General features: G+C 41.4%; 1 protein-coding gene and 1 pseudogene across 1 annotated transcript in view; both read right to left on the bottom strand.

The window, feature by feature from the left end:
- Window positions 1-22,484, bottom strand: part of KIAA2012 (KIAA2012 ortholog) — a 93,177-nt gene that overhangs the window by 24,136 nt on the left and 46,557 nt on the right. The window contains exons 13-16 of the mRNA XM_025039547.1: window positions 22,104-22,124; window positions 21,326-21,330; window positions 18,518-18,594; window positions 5,119-5,256 (exon numbers count right to left, since the gene is read on the bottom strand). Of these exons, the coding sequence (XP_024895315.1) occupies window positions 5,119-5,256; window positions 18,518-18,594; window positions 21,326-21,330; window positions 22,104-22,124 (241 nt within the window). The remainder of the gene's footprint in view (window positions 1-5,118; window positions 5,257-18,517; window positions 18,595-21,325; window positions 21,331-22,103; window positions 22,125-22,484) is intronic.
- LOC112470671 lies at window positions 15,040-15,158 on the bottom strand (annotated as a pseudogene).

Genomic DNA, 22,484 nt, shown 5'->3' with positions numbered 1-22,484 from the left:
AGGACTTCGTAAGGAACTGAGGGGAGGGTGGAGGAGCATGTGGTGTAGGAGTCAGATGTGGGGCCTCCAGTCAGCCGAGAGCTATCACTGAACTTCAGCCTTTCCATCTGTGAAATGGGAATGATAATAAATATTGTAGAGAGTTTTTAAAAGGCTTAACTAGGAAAATACATTCAGAGATTCTATGTAACATAACATGTAACACATGCGTCTAAATGACTAATTTCATTACCTTCTTAATGAAGTTTTTCCTGCAATAATTTTCTTTAATTATCTCATTTGAGTTTCATCTTCAAGGTGGTACAACTTTTCACGTGTATTAAGAAGATACCACACTTCCTCTTTATAAGGAAAACCAATTTGTGAAATTCATAATGTACCTTGTGTTACTAAGATTCAAATATATTAAATCTCCAATTCCTCTCCCAGGTTCCAAAGCCAGAACAAAAATATTCAATTAAATTGTTCACGGGAACAGAATAGATAGACCTCATCAATATCAGGTTTCGTGGGTTTGTGGCTTTGAATCTCAGCTTCCTCTGCTGCCAGCCATGTCACGGATCATCATCTCACCTCACAGTCCTCAGTTTCCTCATCTGCGCAGTTACGATGTGCACACTTACCAACAAGGGAGGTGGGAAAATTAAATAATGTTCAATATACGAGGGCCCTGGCCGTTAGCAGGGATCCGTCTATATTTGTTCCTTTCTCCTTCATGAATTGAATCCTTTATAGATGTGAATATTCTTTGAAAATTATTATTTCATGCTATTCTTGCCTCACTGTTGACAGGAAGGTATGGAGGTCCCAGTATTATTATCTCCATTTTCCTAAAGAGGAAGTGGAGTCCCAGAAGGGTTACAGGGTCACTCAGAGTCAGAGAAGACCCAGGGCTTCCCAGCTCCTGGTCTGATCCTTTAACATTGGTAATACTCCACTATTAATCCTGGGCCTCTTTCTTTTGGAAATGTAACAGACCCAATGTCTTGAATGTTTTTCCTGGCAACGTTATTATTCAAGTGTCCTGAAATCATTGCATCTTGAAACTAGCTTGTGATACCACTATAGCTCTCCTGACAGTAGCCAAGAAAGCATGTTTAAAGGACTCTAGACACCAGAACTTGTTTCCTGAGGGGACTGCTCTATCTTAGGACAACGTCTTAAGACAAACATTGTTTCTTACTTCCACTTGCTGAAATCCATGCTGTCCCACACCTACATGACCATGGGATTCAATGGCAGTGACAATCATTCTCTGCCTAGTGGGATATGCCTACATCTGCCTACATAAGTGAAACCTGGGGCTGGCCACACACTGGGGTGGGGTGGGGTGGGGTGGTTGTGTGCTGCTCAAAGTCTTGTACCCATTTCAGGCAGGTTCCTCTACCTCGAGTTTGAGGCCACCAAGTGACAAATGCCTGTGTGATGACTGTAAGGTGGGCTTTTTCCCACTCTTCACATCTTCTGGGCATAACATACCTATCCTTTGATGTCAATGTTGAATATAAGCATATTCAATTCTGTATCAATTGGTGTTATTGATATTTTCTTCCTCACTACCTAACCCTGATAGCTGATTAAAGTCCTAGGGGAAAAAAAATCCCTATCCTAATTTATTCATCAATTACCATTTCTTTTTCAAAAACAGATTTTTAAAAAACATGGTTAGATTTTTATGTGAACCCAGATGTACTCTGAATCAATCATGTTTAAATCTAAGCCTGATACAGGTTATCTTATAAAATGGGCTATGGTGTTGCCATCAGTGTTATAATGAGGTTCTTAAATTTGAAGATTCCACGGGTGATAACTGAGAAATGAACGAGTCGCTCCCATAACAACCTTGGCCTGCCTCTGCCACAACATTGCGATGATAGTATCTGTTTATCTCCCTCTTAGATTATAGGCTCCTTGGGAGGCCAGGGATGGAGATGATTCATCTCTTCATCCTCAGTGCCTAGCACAGTATCTGACACACAAAGGATGCTCAAAATATGTTGTCTGAAGGATTGTTGGGAGAGAAAGCCTTACATTGACTCCATGGGATGCGGGTGGGAGTGGGGGGGAGGGCAGAGTCCTGTAGGATCAGAAAATCTTCCTGCAACAGATAGGATGAGTGCTTAGGGATAGAATTTTTCTAGAAGTTGTGCTAGATGCTTAGCTAACACAGTAGGCAGTGCTTTTGATTGGATAGCACTCAGTTGGGGTCTGCAGTGAACCTTTATGGTAGGTGGTTGAAAACATGGACTCTGGATCCATGCTACCTGACTTTGAATCTTGTCTGACATTTGGGAAGTTACTTAACCTCTTAATGCCTTAGTTTTCTCCTCTATAAAATGGGATAATACTACTTACTTCTTAGATTCATTTTGTGAATTAAATGAGTTCCTGCATATAAAACTTAAAACAGAGCCTGGCACAGACTAAGTGCTCAGAAATATTACCAACTGTGATTATCTGCATCTCTTTCCATGCCTCTTCTCTGCCTCAGTATTTTTATCTCCTACCCTCATCCCCTGAAATGTGTAATGCTTCCTACGTGAATGAAGTGCCCTGTGGATAGACAAGAAATTTATGAATGAATTTTGTAGAATGAGTTGGTATCTATATAGCTCCAGATGCTGAGAACAACCTGTGCATCTTTCTCTGTTTGGACTCACTACCCTTTTCTATATAACCCTAAGATTTGTGTCTTTCTACAAGGCAATCCCTAAGAATCCAGGAACTACCATGCCAATAAGGAGAAGTTCTACCTAATGAGAGCTGTTAACACTAAACATTCCCAAGAAAAATTGTGGTCTTTTGGGCAAGGAACTGGTGTGGAAGTCAGAAAACCTAGTGTGTGCTCCCTGAGTCTCCTGTAGAGGCAGGCTGTTACAATTTCTGTGAGTCTTGAAATGGGTAGACTGGAAAGTGGGCCTTAGGGATAACAATGCCTTTCTTTCTATGATATGATGTATAATATCTGTATTATATATGTATGGTGTATGTGTTTATGTGTATGGTGTATAGTATACAATATAGTGTATAATAATAAGATGGTGCCAAAATTGCGGAATGAAAAATGTAACACAAAAGCACTGTGGACACTAAATACACAAAAAAATTATTGTAAAATTCTCCACTCTGAATTCTGCAGTTTCTAGATGCTCCATAAATATACCCTTATTTCCATAGCAATGATCACCTTTAAACATTCTATACACATTTCCTGGAGCAGGACAAGGATCTCAGTCTGCTTTGTTTGCTGGTGATGTATCTTAAATGACCAGAAAGTGAAGGTACATAGTAGGTGGTAGATACTCACTATGGGTCGAATGAACAATGACAATAATGATGGTATCTCATCCCAGGAAGTACCAACCACAATTCTTCCAGTCCTAAGGGAGGAACTAAACTGTTGCTAAGTAAAAAAAAAAAAAAAAAAAAATGCTAGTTTCAGGAACGTCAGTGTTTTAGGCTGAATTGTGTTCCTCCAAAATTCATATGTTGACATCTACCCTCAGTACCTCAGAATGTGACTGCATTTGGAGATTGGGTCTTTAAAGAGGTAAAGTGAGGTCATCAGGGTGGGCCCTAATCCAATATGGCTGATACTCTTATAAAAAGAGATGAGGACATGGACAAACAGAGGGAAGACCATGTGAAGACACATGGAGAAGATGGCTATCTACAAGCCAATGAGAAAGGTCTCAGAAGAAATTAACCCTGCTGACACCTTGATCTTGGACTCTTTAGTCTCCAGAATTGTGAGAAAATTAATTTGCTGTTTAAGTCACTCAGTCTCTGATACTTTGTTATAGTCGCCCTACCAAACTAATATAATAAGTAATGAATCAAGGTAATTATTTTGAATGCTTGTAGCAAGTAACTTTTGCTTTGCAGCCCAGAATCGTTACTTCTTATTCCAGTTTCAAGTGTTCTGTTTTCCTTTTTGGGACACTGTGGCTCCAGACTAGGGCAGTCAGTGTATTCTATTCCCCTGGCCATGGTAACTCATTTGGGCATGGGCATGTGACCCAAGTCGGGTCATTGAGATTCACTTCTGGAATGATCTAGAAAAGAGAAGCCAGCGGTCATCTTGCCACCATGGGGAAAGAGCCTATCTAAGGAGTAAACAGAAGAAAGCAGAATCCCAGCCACGGAGAGAAAAGATTCGGGGCAAATACCTGACCCCTTATCAAAGCCCCACCTTGCAGAGCTAAGATTGGGGTTGCCCAGAGAAGATGTAACATGAGAACTCTGGATTAGCTGAGGTTAGCAGGGTGACCCTCATGATTTCCAAAGTCTCTGCCAGTTTACCGTATAAGTATTTTTTTTCTTCTCCTGTTTCTATCTTATTAAAGGTCTAGGAAAGTATCTGAGATCCTTCCATGCCGAGCCTTGCTTTGTTCCTGATCAGTTTCTTTTATTCCATGGTCGTTTCCAGTCCATTCAGCTCTGAGAGGGGCAAAGATGGGTAGGAAGAGGGCCCTAAGCCAGAGGGCTGTGGGATGAACAAGAGGATCTATTTATGGAGAATTCAGTGAGCACCTCTCATGTGCCAGGCTGTTTTAGGTGGGGCAGAAAGAAGTATTGAAAAAATAGACAAATGACATTCCCACAACAGGAACTCTCAGTTCCCTTAACTAGATGTGAAGCTGAGCTTGGAAAATAATGAACTCTTAGAGAACAGAAAGCAAGGTCAGACATCTAAAAGAGGATTTGCAGTTGACTTCTAAATAGTTAACTCAAGAATCATTCTCTACAGTAGGAATATCAGCTCTACCACGTTACGGTGATAAAACAGTAATAATTATTTTAACTACTGTCAAGATAAAATGAAATATATTTGCCTGTTTTATGAGGTGGTTCAAGGTTATCCTTTCTCTTCTCTGTTCTCTGTCCCCCACCATCTAAACCAGACACCCAATTGATTTGTTCCCGATGGCTGGCTGTGATTACTGTCCTAATTTGTTCTTTCTTCATCTGCTACAAACTGCCTATTTTCTGTCCCTTCTGATAAAGCAGGAACTCTGAGGGACTTCTGAAGCTGTTTTTGTACCATGCAGAAGTGTATTAACTGGAAAGCCTGTGTATGTGTCTATAAAACCCCTCGTCTTCTCAGTGTGAGATCACCTTCAGGAACGGCATCATGTCGATGTGCAGCTTGCGCGTGTAAAATTCTTTTCTGTTTGAACATATCAGCTCTTTATTTATACAACTTTGAGGCTCTCCTGTCTTCTGAGCTGCTGCCTCCAAGGACTGCTGGGCTCCCTGTGAAGAGAAGCAGAAAGCCCAACTTTCATAGGAATGATATACAGTGCGACATGAGCCAGTCCAAATTCCCAAATATTTATAGAAAGTAATTTTCATTGTTGGAACACTAATAGTAAAACCAGTTTTTACCATGGAAGACGCAGAGGACCCATGTGTGTACAGAATAATCCGAGACTGGTTGTTAATTTGTACCTGGAGTTGATGTAATGAGAAAGTGGAAAAGGGACCTTGCTATGTTCCCGGGTTGTAATCACTTTATTTAAGCCTCACAAAAAGGTGGGTGTTACTATTCCCATTTCACAGAGGAGGAACCAGAGGCCCTGGGAGGTTAAGTAACTTGCCCAAAGCCATACTGCTGGTAAACAACTGAGCCGAAGTCACCATCTGCCCAAGACTCCTTTTTTAATGAGATCTTTTTGATACTTCTATAGCTTCCATGAATGGTTATCAAATCTGCCTTGCAGCGAATAAAGTTATAGCAAGATTCCAGTTTATTTCCAAACTTAAACTGTATTTGCTATGTTAGGAAGAGTGATTTGAACAAATCTAACAGAGAGGGAAGGAAGAATGGGCTAATGGAGGCCCCAGGGGCTTGCCAATCTTTTGGGCCATGCCTTCTCCTGTCACCACAACATGCAAATGGTGTCATGTTTCAGAGCACTATAAAGTTGGATCTGAAGTTGCTTTTCAGCCCACGCCCCATGCTGCAACCTGGGTGATCTTCCCAAGATGCAAACCGGACATCACTCCTCTGCTCAAAATCTTCAAAGGCCTACCCGCTTAAAAGGTTTACAAGACCCTTCCTGCCTGCCTGGACTATCTCTCCTGCCTCATTTAATCATTCAACAAATATTTATTGAGTGGCTTTTCTATGCCTGGCAGAGTGAATATGGCAGTGCAAGAGGTAGACAGAAGTCTCCGCCCTCATGAAAATTGCACATACATTCTACTGAGAGGGAGGAGATAATAAGCAAGTGGAACATAAGTTATTTCTGAAGGTGATTTGTGATGTAGAGAAAAATAAAGCAGAGAGGGGAGTGAGGAGCATCTGGGAATGGCAGTGGAGACTGCGATTTTAAGCAGGGTAGCCAGAGAAGGCCCCACAAGAAAGCAATGTTTGAGTAAAGCTCTGAAGAAGGCAAAGGAAGGTTCTGTGGGGCTCTCTGAGGGAAGTGTGTACTCACTGTGGGAACAGCAAGTGCAAAGGGCTACCATCAACACCTACATTTCAGCTCCTGGAGCAAGGCCATCATCACACCTGCCCTTCCTTCTCCTGGGAACATGCTCCTTCCTTCTAATTCCTCCTCATCCTTCTAACACCTCCTCATCCTTCAGGGCTGGCTCATCTGTGCCTCCCAAGACACCCAGAGCACTGAGCACTTCCCACCATTGCCCACAGCGAGGCTCACGCTTGCACAGCCACCTCTCCTCCTCACTGGACTATAAGCTCTGTGAGGACAGGGACCAGACTGTCCTGTTCCCATGTAACAACAGTGCCTGGTACAGGGTCTGGGGATGAATATACACTGATAAACATTTGTTGAGCAAAAGAGTAACAATCACATTGGGGGCAAGCTACATGTTATGGCCCAGCTCAGTTAACACGGGGAGGGCCGATGAAGACACCTTACAGAAAGTACGAGCTGACCTCCTCTGTGTAGCACTGACTCCTCATACCCGAGGAAGAAGTAATTTGCTATTTTTCAGGGCTGATTTGCTGGGGTCACATATATTAGTGTGGCATGAGATCATCCTGGGTGTGGTTTTGATCATTTCCATATTTTTCTTGGAGACTAACTCTCAGATGTCTGTCTCTCCAGGCTGTCATAAACTCTCCCTCCCATAATGTTTATGTTACTTTTAAGTATTAATGATGAATTAACAGTAGGTGGGTCCCCATAAGCAGCCATCATTCCTATGAACACTCATGCCCTTTTCCTCTGTTTTGAAGTGTGGCTAGAGATAAAGATTTTTTTCTGGACAAATACATATCTAATTTTTTATCATCTCAGCCATATCTCTGATTAGTTTCTCTGAGACAGCCCCTCTCCATTTCTAGATCCAATGAAAGTATTTGGTCCAAGCTAGAATCAGACAAAGCATTTCAAGCTTTTTAGCTTCCAAAATCATGCATAAATCACTGGGTGGAATAATAGAAATCAGACAATACTGATTTGAAGGGAATGTCTCCATTACCTCCAAGAGACAATTTTGTGTTAGGATAGAGGACAAAAGCCACGCTGACAGTTCCAATGGTTGGAATTACTTTAACTCCTTATGTGGGGTTCGGATTGAAGAGTGGGGAGTTGAGAGACTGAGAAAAGTCCCTCCTAATCCCTTGGCCTATAAATCTTTTGATAAAACAATTCTCTTGACTGTATGGCTCATCTCCCTAATGTTTAGGGGCCATTAATTCAAGCTCAATGGAATGTTTTCAGTGAAGGCTCTGTAGTCACTGGAATGAGAAGTATTGTTTTTGCTTATTATGTTCAAGAGTTCTAACACATAAATGATAGTGAAAGGGGGCTTTGGAGATGGGAAGAAAGAAAAGATTAAGTATATAAAGAGGATTCTGAGAGGTAGTGAGAGAAGGAGAAGTCAGAAAGTTGAAAATGAGGAAAGAAAGCCATCTGTTGGGGGTGGTTTTTCATTTATTCATTAAACAGATATTTACTGAGTGATATTATTTGTGTTAGAGGAAAAAATCCATGAATAAGCAGGATAATTTAGATAATGATAAATCTATAAAGACAATAAAATGGTGATAGAATTAAGGTTGATGTGGAGTGGTGGGACTTGCCTTTGGGTAATCAGGGAAGATCTCTCTGAGGAGGTGACATTTGAGGAGAGAGCTGGGTGACAGGAAGGAGCCAGTCTTGGAAGGATCTATCTTTAGCGGTCCGTGTATCTGATTATTTGGAGGTAAAACCAGGCGGGGATTCTTTGAAAAGAAAACTAGAATTCCTGATTTCTAGGCCTGTTCTGCCCCAGCCTTCTGGGCTCCATCCCTGACCCCCAGGAGGCACCCTTCTGTTTTCTGGGTAGTAAAGCCACCATAATTGACACTTGCAAGCTCTTGGGCTATTTTGAGAGCAAAGACAGAAGAATAAATAGTGAACAGGAGTCAAAGTCTCTGAAGGTGTAGAAGGGAGAAGATAACACAAGGTGGACAGAAAGGAAGGAAGATGGAGGAAGCGGAGGAAAGCAGAGATGCATGGAGATTTTTCGTTGCTTTTATGTGCACGCTTTTGTGAAAATGATCGCAAAGCTGAGGGAAAGGTGAAGTGTTTAGCAGAAAAATCAAAACCCATTCCTTCACCTATTGTACTGTAAGTACTTTAATATTTTTATGTCCCCCCCCACCCCACTAAAAACACCTGGAAGTCTTTCTCTTCAGTAAATGAAACAATAAAGATTAATGAGTTAATTTGGTAAAGCTGATTTGAATTGCACAGAAGGTGTTGCGTAAATACTTGGCATTTAAAACGTTATCTGACATTTAAAAGGAGATGACTGTTAATGAATTCAAGAGCTAATCTTACACTCTTACAGACTGAGCCATGGAAAATCCAGGATTATTATCTTGTTGTAAACATAATATGATTCAATCAAAAGCCAGAATAAAAGAGAGCTATCAGCTCTATACAAATATCCTTACACACATATATAATGCAGCAAAACTTACAGAGGACCTCTGCTACATTAAATAAATATAATTTCTTTTCTTACTCTTGGATTATAATATTTGAGCTACAAACTCAAGGAGAAATGCTTCTCCCCAACAATTTTTCCTCCTCCTTACAACTTGTGTATTTTGAAGGGTCACTACCACGGTTGGCTCCACAGTTATTGGGATGTCTTACCTTAAGAAGGAAAGGAGATTTTAAACCCAGCCAGCTAGATCTTCACCCATGGGTCCCACAGAGCCACCAAAGATATGAATCTGTCCTGCAAATGTCTCTGGGATTTTCCTCTTCTCTCACTCTTTTCTAATTGGGGTTCCCCATCTCTGTAGCTGTGGCTTAATAGCTCCAAGAAGAACTATTGTCCCTCATTAAGGAGGCTGCAACACTCTTGCTGTCTAACTGCCTCCTACGCAACTCACAACTTCATTCTGCCTAAGAGCAAGCTGCCAAGAGTCTCTGGGAACCTGTGGGCAAGCTGAGTTGGAGGAAGAAAAAAGAAGGAAGAAGAACCTTTGTAGCCAAGATCTGAATGTGCTGGGGCACACACCCCACCATTATCTTAATGCAGGGGAGCAGGCTGCCAAGAGTCTCTGGGAACCTGTGGGCAAGCTGAGTTGGAGGAAGAAAAAAGAAGGAAGAAGAACCTTTGTAGCCAAGATCTGAAATGTGCTGGGGCACACACCCCACCATTATCTTAATGCATGGAGAGCAGGGTCGGGAGGCCTTTGCAGAAACCCTTATGTGGTCTATCAAGTTGTCACATCAAACCTCTGTGCGCACAGGGTATTTGTCCCCTCCTGTGAGCAAACAAAAGGAAAAGAGTCAGCCTCTTCTTTGGACCACTAGGCCCCCTACTTGGCTGAGAATCTGTCCCTCCACTTCCCTAGGGGGATGAGGGGCTCTGAATCTCAGTGGGGATGGATAGATCTGAGAGATCTAGTTACTGGGGGGTTGGAGGGCAGGAGGGCTGGGATTCTAAGCACCCCCCTAGCCATGCCCCCTGCTGGGTGGTAGGGACCAAGTCCTGGAAAGGACCATTCCTGCCAGGAGCTATGGGCTGAAGGGCCTGGCAAGTTTCCTTGTGCTTGGCCTTCTCAGGTTGTTATTTCTTGGCCATTTCTTGGCACTAAAAGCAGGTGATATGAATGGGGGAAATAGATAGGGCTGAGCAGGGTATGGAACTCTGCTGGGCTCCCCACAACTGGGCTGCCTGGAGAGAACTGAGTGGGCCAGGGGCTTCTTAGACTCTATCAACTTGGAGGGGACCTAGCTTGTGCAAGGCTGGCCACCCCTAAGTCCCACTCTGAGACCTTGTCTCTGTCTAGGCTTCCCTGGCCTGGAGGAGCAGGAGACCTCTAGTCTTCAGGAGGCCAGATGGAGCACCAGGATCTCAATTCAACAAACTGGCCTGCCTGCTCGCCCTCTTTATGAGGGGCAGAAGGGACCCCAACCCACAGCGTGGCTCTACCCACCACAAGTCTGCCCAGTGTTTCACATGCTGCTCACCCAGGTTGATCATGCTCCTCTTGGCCAGCTGACATCCTGGCCCACTTTTTATGTTCCAAAGGCAATTTGGTGCTGCCGAAATGGGCTGAGTGGACAGTTTGAGGAGGGTTCCACAAGGAGGCTTGATGGAGATACAGTTTGGTTGGAAGCCAGAGAAGAGCTTTTTTGTTCCTCTCCTGTCACGAATTTTGGTCTCCATTCACTTTTTTACACCTCAACCCTATGGAAGGAGATTGTATAGCAATCTCCTGAGTGTGTAGCTGATTAGCCCAATAGCTAGCAAACATTATACCTGGAAAAGAAATGCTGCAATCTCTAGTCTTAGCTTTTGTGAGGGACTCATTTGGTGACTTTTGCCAAGGCATTCAGCATTCTGTGTCTCAGTTTCTCTACCTCACTGTGTTTTTCAGGGAGTTTTGAATAATGAAACTCAGGGCACTTTAATTCCAGGGCTTCTATGGAAAGAAGTCTTATCTGTGAATTCTAATTGATACTATCCTCAGTTTAATTAAGTGCTTTGTCGACACAATAGAATCATTGTTGATCTGGCTTAGCAGAAGCTGGAGGAGAAAAATTTTAAGCCAAAATAGTAATCTCTTATGCCCCAGGGGAGGCAGAAGCTAGCTTTTTCTGTGAGGGGGAGTCTGGCTGTATTCAGGCTGGAACTTTGCCAGTATCTGAGAGATGACGCATCCTATTTTAGACTGGGAGATGGGAGGTGGTAACGTGCATGGTGGGAAATCTGAACAAGTCTCTAGTTCCTTCTAACCCCAAACTTGACTTTAACCCTAAACTGTGGGACTTCCTTGTTGTGTTGGCTCTGATGTGACTTTCTAATCTGGCAACCAAGAGAGTGGGAATCTCAACTTGCAAACTGATTCCATTATAAAGTTTATTTTAAATCAGTTGATTTTCACTAGAAAAAGAAATGTTACCCATGGTATTTGGATTCCCACACTGGTCCATAAAAGCTTATCTAACTCATAATTTAGCTGGATGAAGGAGTTGACCTAGCATTGTTCCAATGCTGGGACAGCAGAGGGCTGGAAGCAGAAAAGGGAAGAGGGCCTTTTCCTTCTTTCCAGACCCTTTCCCCGCCCCTGGGTCCTCCTGTCCTCTAACCTCTAAGTTTTCCTCCACAGCCGCACACTATGGGGTTGGGTCCCTGCTTGGTATCATGCTTCCAACTTCAAAATTCCCTGCCTCGCCTTCTTCCCCTGGCCTTCAGCTGTGCTCCCTTAGGTGCAGGGCAAAAAACAATTTTTTTTAAAAAAGTTCATGATGAGATATGAGAAACCCAAAGCAATTGCTAATAGGCAGAATTGTAAGTAGTGAAACAAAATTCCAGACAGCGTAGAGGATATCTGGGGTGGGGGGTGTTTGGGTTTCCAGATTGGGAGTAGGGGGCGGGGGAAACAGTTGGTAGATTGGCTCACAGTCCTGTCTTCCAAGCTTCTCTTTTTCCTTATCTGAACGCTTAGATTGTATACAAGCTCCAATTTCTATTTTGTAATGGCTTTCAAGGCAGAAGGGGAACAGAATAATAATTACTATTATAATTTATTGGGATTGCCTACTGACAAGTATTCGGCTCATCCCTTTCCATGTGTTGTTTCATGTAATCCTTGTCAGGACTCCATGAGGAAAATATTATTATCTCTTACAGATAAGGAAATGGAGTCTCAGAGCAGTAAAACACCCTCCTCTAACCACATGGACAGCATGGAAGAAGATGGGACCTCAATGCAGCTTTATGGGATTCCCAAACCAGTAGGCCTCTTTGCTAGTATAGGCCACGTGTCGAATGGGGCCCTGTCTGTTGTGACATCTGTTTCCTCAACTGCAAAATGGTGATAATAACTTCACCTACCTTGCAGGGATGTTGTGAGGGTTAGGGGAAATAATCCTAAACCCTTCTATAGTAAACCTCCAAAACAGCTGGCTGTTATTCCCATTTAAAAAGACCTTCTCAAGACAATGGAGAGATAATTGTTGAAGCTTATGATATGTACATGGAGGTTCATTATACTATTCATTCTGCTTTTGCATGTGTTTGAAATTTTCCATAATAAAAATACAAAAGAAAAAAAAAGTAACTAGGCACCTATCATGTGTCTAGTTGGAACTAGGAGCCAAAACATTAATAAACACGTACTTACCGAAATAAATGATAATCGAAATGAAAATTCAACACATAAATCCTTCGTTTTGTAATTAAAAACCAACCCCTCTCAGTAAATTATTCTTAAATTGTCAGTGGAGTTTTTGGGCTGAAAAGTAATCCTGTGAGTGAGGTTGAACCAGAAGATGAAGTTTGCTTAGATCTTCGAAAACCTTTGCAAAGTTCCATAACCAAAGCTATTTACAAAAGCAGGGAGAGAAGAAGGGAGAGGGAGAAGGAAAGGGAGAGGGAGAGGGAAGGACCGTGAACAGAGGGAGATGCTGTGCCAGGCCTTTAGAAATGAGAAACAAAGGGTGGGGAGTGAGCAAACTTCTCTAGGTAGGGAAATGCAGACAGCTGATTCTCCTAAGGATCAGTGCCAGGCCCAATCTTATTTATTGGCCTCAAAAAGATCTCCAAGAAGGGTGCCTGATGACACCTCAGTCTGCACACAACTTAAAGCTTTTCCAGAGAGTGAAGTACCAAATCGTGGCAACCAACAGCAGGAAGTACTTGGAGATTGTGTGAGTTGCTAACAGAAATGTCAGTCGATATCATTATCGCTGGAAATAAAACAAGCATAATCTTCGAATCCTATTTAGAAGATTAGGGGCTTTTTCTACCCAGGACATGGACCTTAATGTTAACAAAAGATTTATCTGTCACGCTCTACTCCTAGAGCTACCATGTGCCAGGAACTGTGCTAAACGCATGGGATACAAAGATGTAAAAGGGAGTTTAGATTATAAAGTCTGCCTTTAAAGAGTAGTAGTTTGTTCTTTTAGTTAGCGGCCAAAAAGTTCAACAGAAGTCAGAGTATATAGCTCAGAAGGATGCTGAAATAAAAGGTTACCTTTGTACCCTTGTATAAAAACTTAGTGTGTCTACAGGTGTATATGAGTGTGTGTTTTCTTTGTCCTGAAAGAGGAAGGCTGAAAGGTGATATGAACACCATCTGTGAAACCACCAAGGAAACAGATGGGGTAAACATAGGTTTATCCAACCTAAATCCCAGTGTGCTAGAATTACAGGCTACTCTTTGAAATCCCAAAGAGGTAAATTTAGGACATATAAGATCAAATATGAATTTATACCCTCGTAAACTCATGAAACCTGAAGTCAAGAGATAATATTGTCAAAATAGAATTGGCTTTGTGAAATGGGAGAAAGGGACAAAAGTCCAGTTTAACGGGATTTTTAGGACACTACCAAAATTCTAATCCCTACAAAGCAAAAAAACAAAACCCGAGATAAAGCATGTGAAAAAGGATGTTTGCTCTCCCTAACAAAGAGAGAAAACTGACAATGTGAAAACTGGTGAGATGGTTTCTTTCTTATTTTAAACAAAGAGATGTAACTATTCTTGGGAAATCTAATTAAGGTTTGAGCTTGTTCTTTGATACTCTTTACTGACAACCTTTCTGCCCTGACAGCTCTATAAACCAGTGGGCTCAGGGCCCCTCTTGTCCCAAGCTTACATGGATGGATCTGGATAGACAAGAGAGTTTCATACTTTGAGATCTAAACTTTTCAGAAAAAGAAGGAATTCATTGTTCCCCAAGGTCTAAGATCAGAGGGATAAAATGCTGAAAGGGATTGAGATACTTAAAAGGAGAATCCTGATAGCACCTATCCAATAGTCTAATAAAAACCTAATTAATGTTAAATAATTTTAACTAATGGTAGAATGGCTCTATGGTGTTGACCTTTGTTTAGTTTGCTGTGTACTTACTGTTTACTGTGATTCCCTAGATCATTTAAAACCAGACTTGAATAAAACCAGGCATCTTAATAATCTATTTTTTTTTCTTACAGGGAAATTTCTGAAAAAATGGAAAACCAGGAGGACAAAATTAAAACAAAAACTCAACTAAACACGTCCCTAATTTCAAATTAGTGAGACTGCACTTTTTTACATGCATTATTTGCTAATATTTTCCTTATGGGTGTATTTTTTTTTTTAACATATTATAATCCTGGTTGACATTACTTTAACTTCTACTTTTAAAATTAAATTGACTATTCTCACTGAGGGTGATTTTGCCCTCTAGGGGACATATAGCAAGGTCCGGAGACATTTTTTGATTGTCACAACAGGGAGTGGGTGAAGTGTACTGCTGGCATTTAGTGGGTACAGGCTAGGGATGCTGCTCAGCATCCAACAGTGGACAGGAAAGCCCCCCCACAACAAACAACATCTGGCCCCAAATGTCAGCGGTGTTGAGTTTGAGAAACCCTGTTTTTAAACTGTTAATATTAAATCAGTTTCTAGTCTGAACAAGCATCATTTTATTATTATTATTATTTTTTTTAGGCGAGGCAACCCTTGGTTGACCTCACAGATTGCAAGGATCTTATCAGCCTACAATCTCTTTTTTATTTTTAATTTTTATTTAAAAAATTTATTTAATTTATTTTTATTTTTTACTCCTACAGAACCTGGTCTTCCTAGGTGGTCTCCCATCCAAGTACTAACCAGGCCCAACCCTGCTTAGCTTCCGAGATCGAACAGGATCAGGCTTGTTCAGGGTACCATGGCTATAGACCAAGCATCATTTTTTAATGCCTGAATTAAACCCCTCACTAAGAGGGTTATGTCACAATTTACTTAATAATTTCTCCAATGTTGGACTATTAGGCTGTTTCCAAATTTTCTCTGTTATAGATAATGCTGCAATGGACATCTTCAGTAACTTTTTTTTGGCCAAATTAATTTCCCTAGGACAAATTCCCAGAATTCAGAAATACTGAATTGATGAGTACGAACATTATTTTTTATGTTTTAGAAGTCATGCTGCCATTTTGCTTTACAAATGGATTGAAACAAATTACAACCCACTAGAGTATGTAAATTTTAACAAAACCTAGGCAATACTGGGAGTTACTTTTAAAAAAAGTGAGAGGAGACAAACGTCTCAGATATAAAATGGTACCTCCAGTTTGTCTCAATGTGCATTTCAATCGCTACTCAGGATGAATATTTTTCCATGCTTGTTTTCTATTCCTATTATTTTTTATTCGAATTGTTTATGTCTTTTGCTTATTTTCTTAACTAGTTCTCAATGTTTTTCTTTTAAAATGGAATGTGATCTTTACTGAGGATGGATAGTAATGCTGTTGTAGTTAGTGCAATTATTTTTAAACTTTTTAAAAAAAGTTTTACTTTTGTCTCCCACAGCATAGATTTGTTAACGTTTCCTCCTAGAATTTTGATTTACAATTTTAAAACTCTAGGTGCTGGCCACCTCACCCAGAGAGGCCCTGCAGAGGAGGAAAAGCATCTCTGGCGATTTGTGTCAGCACACAGGTAAGACCAGACCTCGGTCTCTGATGGTATTCAATCAAATGAAAGGCCTTAGGAGGAGCCACAAGGCAGAAAGAAAAGTAATGTGAGGGAGAATATCACATTTTGTGAGGAGTTTAAGGACCCGCATTATAAAAAGGGCACCATACCTTTAGGACTCCTGAAGTGGCAATGCTCCATACGCGGCTATTATTAATATGCAAAAATGCCTTCATAAATACTTGATTCTGTTCACAGTGGGGAGGCAGCTCATTTGAAAGAGGAAATGGGAGCTTGGAGTTGAAACGTGTCCGCTTGTCTCCTTTTTCTTTTTTCATCGCTCTTTTCATCTCCACGTTTCCCCTTGCAGTTTTCTTCCCCGTCTATCCCTGACTTTAACCCCCTCCCCCAACTCCTAGAAAGTGGTTGATATCAGTTGCTACTCTTATTTCTATTTATGGATTTACCCCCGAGGGCCTGATCCTCGACCAGGCGTGGAAGGGGTGCCTTAGGAGCTAGTCTCAGGGTTTGCCATCCCGTATACTGGAGGCGAGAGTCCTTATACTTCCTGCTCCCTTCCACGGCGCATACACCGCTTAGGAAACGCGCAGAAGAGGTTTTTAAATCCAACCAGTAGGGGGCATCCGGAGGCAGCCTCTAGAATCCGGGAAATCCATGAACCCAGTCACGTCTGCAAAGCACCGTGTGGCTTTCTTTCTCACCCCAGTGTCAGAAATTGTTTTCCAAATCCAGGTCTGTGACTTCTCCTTAAAACATAATGATGCCAAAATATTCCACCTTTGAGTTTGTTTCGTCCCCCGCCCCCTCCTCGCACTGTGATAGAAAAAAAAAGTACCAGTATTTTATGTGACTGAACTCTTAATATGGGCAGACCCCAGTGAAAGAGGGGAGGGGATGAGTCAGTGGTGAATTAACAGAAAGGAAGAGCAGAAACTGCTGATGTTGATAAAGATCAATTTTGAGTGATATCCTAGCTTGTTTCAGAGTGGGCAGGTGACAATGGAAGGAATCCATTGGATTTGCCTTCAAGATAGGTAACAAATTTGCTGTGCAGAGATTTGTTTCTAAATCCTTTCCAGATGCTTTTTAGTAAACATGAAATTAGTCATTTACATGGAATAGGTTGAGGAAGTAGTTAAAATTGAAGTCAGTGATTAATCTAACAAGGGCCATTAGCCTCAAGAAGTAAGGGGTTGGGTGAGGCAAGGAAGATACCTCCATTTCTCTCATCTCACTCCTATTTTCTCTGTTTGGGGGGGTCATGAGGAATCCCTAGACTTTCCTTAAATGGCTTTCCTTTTAGGGAGCTACTTCTAAAGAAAATAAGATGATTGACTTGAATGACCAACTGGTACCGGTGGGAGCAGCCCCGTTCTTTTCACAAAGGAGGCGCTGAAGTTCTCAGGGTAAGCTGGTTTGCCACAGCCTTACAGAGGAACCCAGGATTAGAGTTTAAGACTCTCTGTTTGTTGTTCCTCTTTCTGACTGCAAGGTTTGTAATTCAGTCTAGGACTTAATTTAACATGACTGAGTCACTCTTTTATAGTGGGTGATGTTAGTTCCTGAAATACAGCTACGGAGCTGTGTTTAGGGTACATGAGGTATTTGCAAGGCCTTTGGAACTGTGAAATTGTCAAAATATAGCATATTATAGCTTCCTTAGTCACAGAATCTCTCTCTCTCTCTTAAAAAAAAAAAGCTTCTAGATCCCTTATAAAGGATGTCTTCAAAGTGGGCATGTAAAAAGAAAAAAATGTAAACGTTGATTCTGGTTCCTCAGTAGCAGGAAGGGATGGCTCAGCTGTGTTTTACCTCAGCGGAGGCCTGACCCAGGCCTGGGGTTCTAACTGAGAGTTCAGGCCCTTCCAGCTAGGCACACAGATGAAAAGAAAACTACTTTTATTGTTATTGTTATTTAATGAGTGTGAGGGAAGAGGAGAAAGGCAGGCTGTGGCAGGAAATTAGAGATAAGGGAGAAGTAGAGATGAAGCCTCTTCACTCCCCCATGCTGTCACAGGGCAGGGAGGGACCTGAGTGTGCCCTGGAGCTGTGCTCCTTCAACTTCAGGCTCTCTCAGAGCTGGGGTGCAGCTCCAGGAATCCCCCTGAGTTGTCTCCAAAAAGAATATGAAGACAGTCCCAGTCTCAAAGCTTCAAATTAAGAAACAAACATATATGTTTGTGAACATATGTCCTTGAATCACTAATAGATATTCCTAACCCATCAAGATGAAGCATTTTTCTTCTTAATTCATGGGATCCTTGCTTTTTTTTTTTTTGATTGTTATTTTTCTCTCTCCATTAGGAATGAGAATTGAATGGAAAAAATGGGCTCATTGCTACAGCTTCAATAGATGATACCTTTCCGTGTTCCTTGTTCCCTTTTTGACTTGCAGAAGTCAGAGAAGGCCTATTCAGCTTAAAACATTCCAAGTCTATGAGTTAAGAAACCTCTGTGATTTTATAGTCCATTTACCTCATTTTATTGTTGAGGCAAAAGAGGCCCAGAGAGGTGAAGAATCTCACCCAGGGTCACACAGCAAGCCAGGACAAGAACCCCAAAATTCAGACTCCCCATCAAATGGTCATTCAAAGTCAGTACCTGCTTCTCTGGCCTTTGGGTCAAAGGTGAGGTTTCATTAAGATTCATGTGAAGATCGGTTTCAGATTCAGTGTTTGCTATGGTAGAAATTAGAAAAGAATCAAGATCTAGGTCTCATGAATTTTTATATATACCATATACATACATACCTAGTTCATTCATATAAGATTATAAACATATACACCTATGGCATTCACATTTACTCACCAGATAATACCTGTAACCACTACAGGCACAGTCTAAAGATCACGTTATATTCAGTGTTAAGACCTCATATTCAAATTTCTATTTTCTTGTTTGGTTGCTCTTTGGAAGAACAAAAGTAAATTCTTTGTGCTACTAAAATTCAGATAGAGCCGAAATTAAAAAGGAAATATTGATGAAAAAATCTGCTGATGCTGTTGAATATAAATTTTGTATGATCATACTTCACTGAAGCAGGAAAATGCTTCTGCAACCTTTCAGACAGAAAGATCAGAGACTTCCTTTTCTCTCACAATGTGGAGGGGCAACAGGTGAGGTGGAACCATGATGCCAAGGTGGAGCTGGAGGGAGGAGACCGATGGAAATCACGAGGACTAATACCCACCATGGAGCAGGAGCCACACAGACGCTGTTGGCGTGTAATCCACATGACTCTTTTCCCTAGTTATGCTATCACTGCTCTCTAAAGATGTGGAAACTGAGGCTTGGAAGGTAAAGTCACCTACCCAAGGTTGTATAGCTAGTGAGGTTCCGAGTAAAGATTAGAGTCCAATACTGCCTGAGTCACATGCCAAACTGCAAAAGGATGGGATTTATTTTGTTTTTCTTTTTTTTCCTCCTAAGGAAGTAAATTTAATGTTTATAAAGGAATGTTTATTTGAGGAACAGATTTAGCCAGGCACATGGCTCCTCTGACAAGGATTTTTGTCTTGTGTGTAGGACCAGTGTCCAACAAAAAGTTCTTTCCATACTTGCTACTCTTAAGTAGCTCTTTTAAGAGTCTACAGCCATATGTGATTCTGTATCTTTATCTCTGTGACCTGAAGCCTTCATTCATTCCTAATGAGCTGACCTTTCCTTTTCTGTTGTTTCTCAGCTGTTCTCTTCTACCTTGTTTGAAAATGGCTTCTGCACAGATTTTAAAAATTATTTTTTATTGAAAACAGCTGGGGAAACTGAGGCCCAGAGCGTGGTTTCGTGTGATTGGCTCAAGGCCATACGTTGAAATAGAGCAGGACCAGATCTCCTGACTTAGCATCTCGTATTTTTCCCTCCACATCACACTGCCTCCTGTTAGCCATCTCTCGAGCTTGCCACATCACAGCTGCTTGGCCTCTGGACAAATCCAGCCCAGCAGAGTCGTACTGTGATGAGGTTCACTTCACTGTGGCTTGAAAGGAACCATGGGTCTCTTAGAAATGAAACTTATAAATTCTAATGCATAAGGAAAGTTCTTGCAACACCAGGAGAATGAATCAGTCAGCCAGAGTTCAAGAAATGTAAACACATTTTTAGATAGGAGGCTGAAAAATCGCTTAAGACTTCTCCATCTCTTGGGTCAAGACCCTGGTAATTTACTGAGGTCCAAGCTGTCAAGTAAGAGACACAACTTAAACTGCATTCCTGGGAGATAAAGCAATGAGGGTGGTGAAACTTCCTCTCTGAACAATGTGGGAAGATCTACCCCTGTTATCAAGCTGAAGAAACTGATTCATCGACCAACACAGGCAACTGGCTGTGAACACAGGCTTGGTTCTTTTTCATCATTCTGGAGCTGGTGTGTACAATCGCAGACTACAGACTGCACAATTTCCAGGCCCACCCGAAATTAGGAACTCAGGGGCTTTCTGTGGTGAACATTTCTGCCACTAAAGAGATAAACAGAAAACACATTCCTTCCCTGGCTGCTCACCATCAGGCCTGAGCAGATTTTCAAATGTTAGCATTAATCTAACCACAGGCTTTTAGCAAGAAGATAGCATTGCCATTAGATAATCGGGCAGTTTCAGAGATGACCCTTACGAGTGAGGATCTCCTCTCAAGCCTCTTCTGCCTTCTTCAAGTCATGGGATCCTTCGCCAAACACTCAAAACTTGAAAAGCAGGAAAGAACATCTGACTCTAGCCTGGAAAAGGTGCCTTAAAATTTTCTTCTATTTAAATTTACTGACTGTGCCTAAGTTGTTGTTCATTGTTTTAGATAAAAACGAAATAGAGTCATATGTACTCTCACTGTTTCAGAGTACTTGTATCCCTTGTTGTAAGATGCTCTGGTGGTCCCCATCCGGTATCAGAATGGAGACCGAACGCCAACAAGTCACCTTATTAGGCTAAGTGGGCCATTCGACTCCTTTATAGATGCGTGTTAGGGCTTGGAAAAGAGCATCAGACCCACAGGCTCTAAAGTTGCAAAACATTCTGTGGTCACAAGGGCAGTAGCTTTTGGAGGTGCTGGCAGGAGCCTCTCTAAATATGTTTAGGGCCTTTTCCCACACACAGCATTTCTAAGGCATGAGGTCCCTTTGATTGTCAGTATGCTGTCATGAAGCTTCACCCACAACTTTCAGTAGTTCTTCATTGAGGAGGGGATATATCCATTGACAAACAGATCTCAGAAAGCACCTTCGCCTTTTCACAGCTTTGCACGTGAACTTGCAGCAGAAACCAATGGAAAGAGGCCTTTGTATTTTCATGATTTTGTATTTTTGGTCAAAAATGGAAAGTGCAAAAGCAAATTCCAGATTATTAAAAAAAGATTCTTCTCAGCATAAACTAAACCATAAAAGGAAGGATAATTCTGGTCCCTTTATATAGCCCTTCTGACCTTTCCTTAAGAATGAGATCTAAAAATACTTTATTTTATATGATATGACTCAAGACGCCTATGACCTATAGAGTGTTGTATTACAATAAATTTCAAGTCTGCTTGTTTAATGCAGGAGATCAAGACCCAAGATGGCCTTTTGGTATTGTCATTATCAAATTCTTGGGACAAGATTTAAGACCTTGGTAATGCTATACACTTTCTCTTTAAATCTTCCTGGATGAGGAGGACGGTGAGATGGGCATATCAAATAGACCTGAGAAAGTCTCCAAGCTAAAGACAAACCCCAGGGATCTCTATTAAAGGAGCCAAGTAAACGGATCTAGAAGTTATGAGTCAGTCTGAATTTAAATATGGAAATGCCTAGTAAATGCAACGGCAATATTTTTCTTCCAATTTAGAATAACAGTTCTTTTACTTATATCTTTTGAGACCAAGGCTAGCTCAGTCTCAAGGGTCTGGCTTTAGCTTTGGGAACACCAACTTCTCTCAAAAGTTCATAAATTATTTTTTATGGAGAGGCCAAATGGCACATGGCAGTTTACCAAGCCCAAAATAAAAGGCAAGCTAGATGATGGAATTTAAACTTGACTCGTACAGCAAAAACGACAAAAAAATCAGCTACGCGAGAAACCCTCCAATCAAGATACATCATAAGATTAATAAGAATACCTGTGGTGAAAGACTGTATGGAAGAAGGGAATTCCAAAAAGAGGCTGAAAGTGGAGCTGCATACAAAGTGGCCAACCAATTCTATTCATGTGAGTCTAAATTCCACAGAAAATACTGTTCTTGATCACTTGCTTGCAAACTCGTCTAGACATCTGGTCTGCCAGCCTCTAATCTTACCCACTTCAATCCATAGCTGTGAGAATCATTTCCCTAAAATAACAATCTGGTTATGTCAATTCTTGCATAAACAGGATCTCATAAGCTTTGAGATAAATTTCTTAGTTGCTGCCTATGGTCCTTCATGATCTAACTCTCGCCTACCCCACAACCTACATTTCTCACCATCTCTTCCCTTATATGTGCCCTGGGGTCCAGGCATTACAAACTAATTATGTTTCTCCCATGCTGCCGTTTTCTCTAACCTTCATATGGTCCCTTTCCCTGGAGCAACCTTTCCTCTTCTCTAATTGGCTAGTTCTTACATATA

Source organism: Pteropus alecto, unplaced genomic scaffold, assembly GCF_000325575.1.
Source record: "Pteropus alecto unplaced genomic scaffold, ASM32557v1 scaffold3, whole genome shotgun sequence".
NCBI lineage: Eukaryota > Metazoa > Chordata > Mammalia > Chiroptera > Pteropodidae > Pteropus > Pteropus alecto.
The sequence above is the reverse complement of the archived record's forward strand: the minus strand, read 5'-3'. Positions and strand labels throughout refer to the sequence as shown.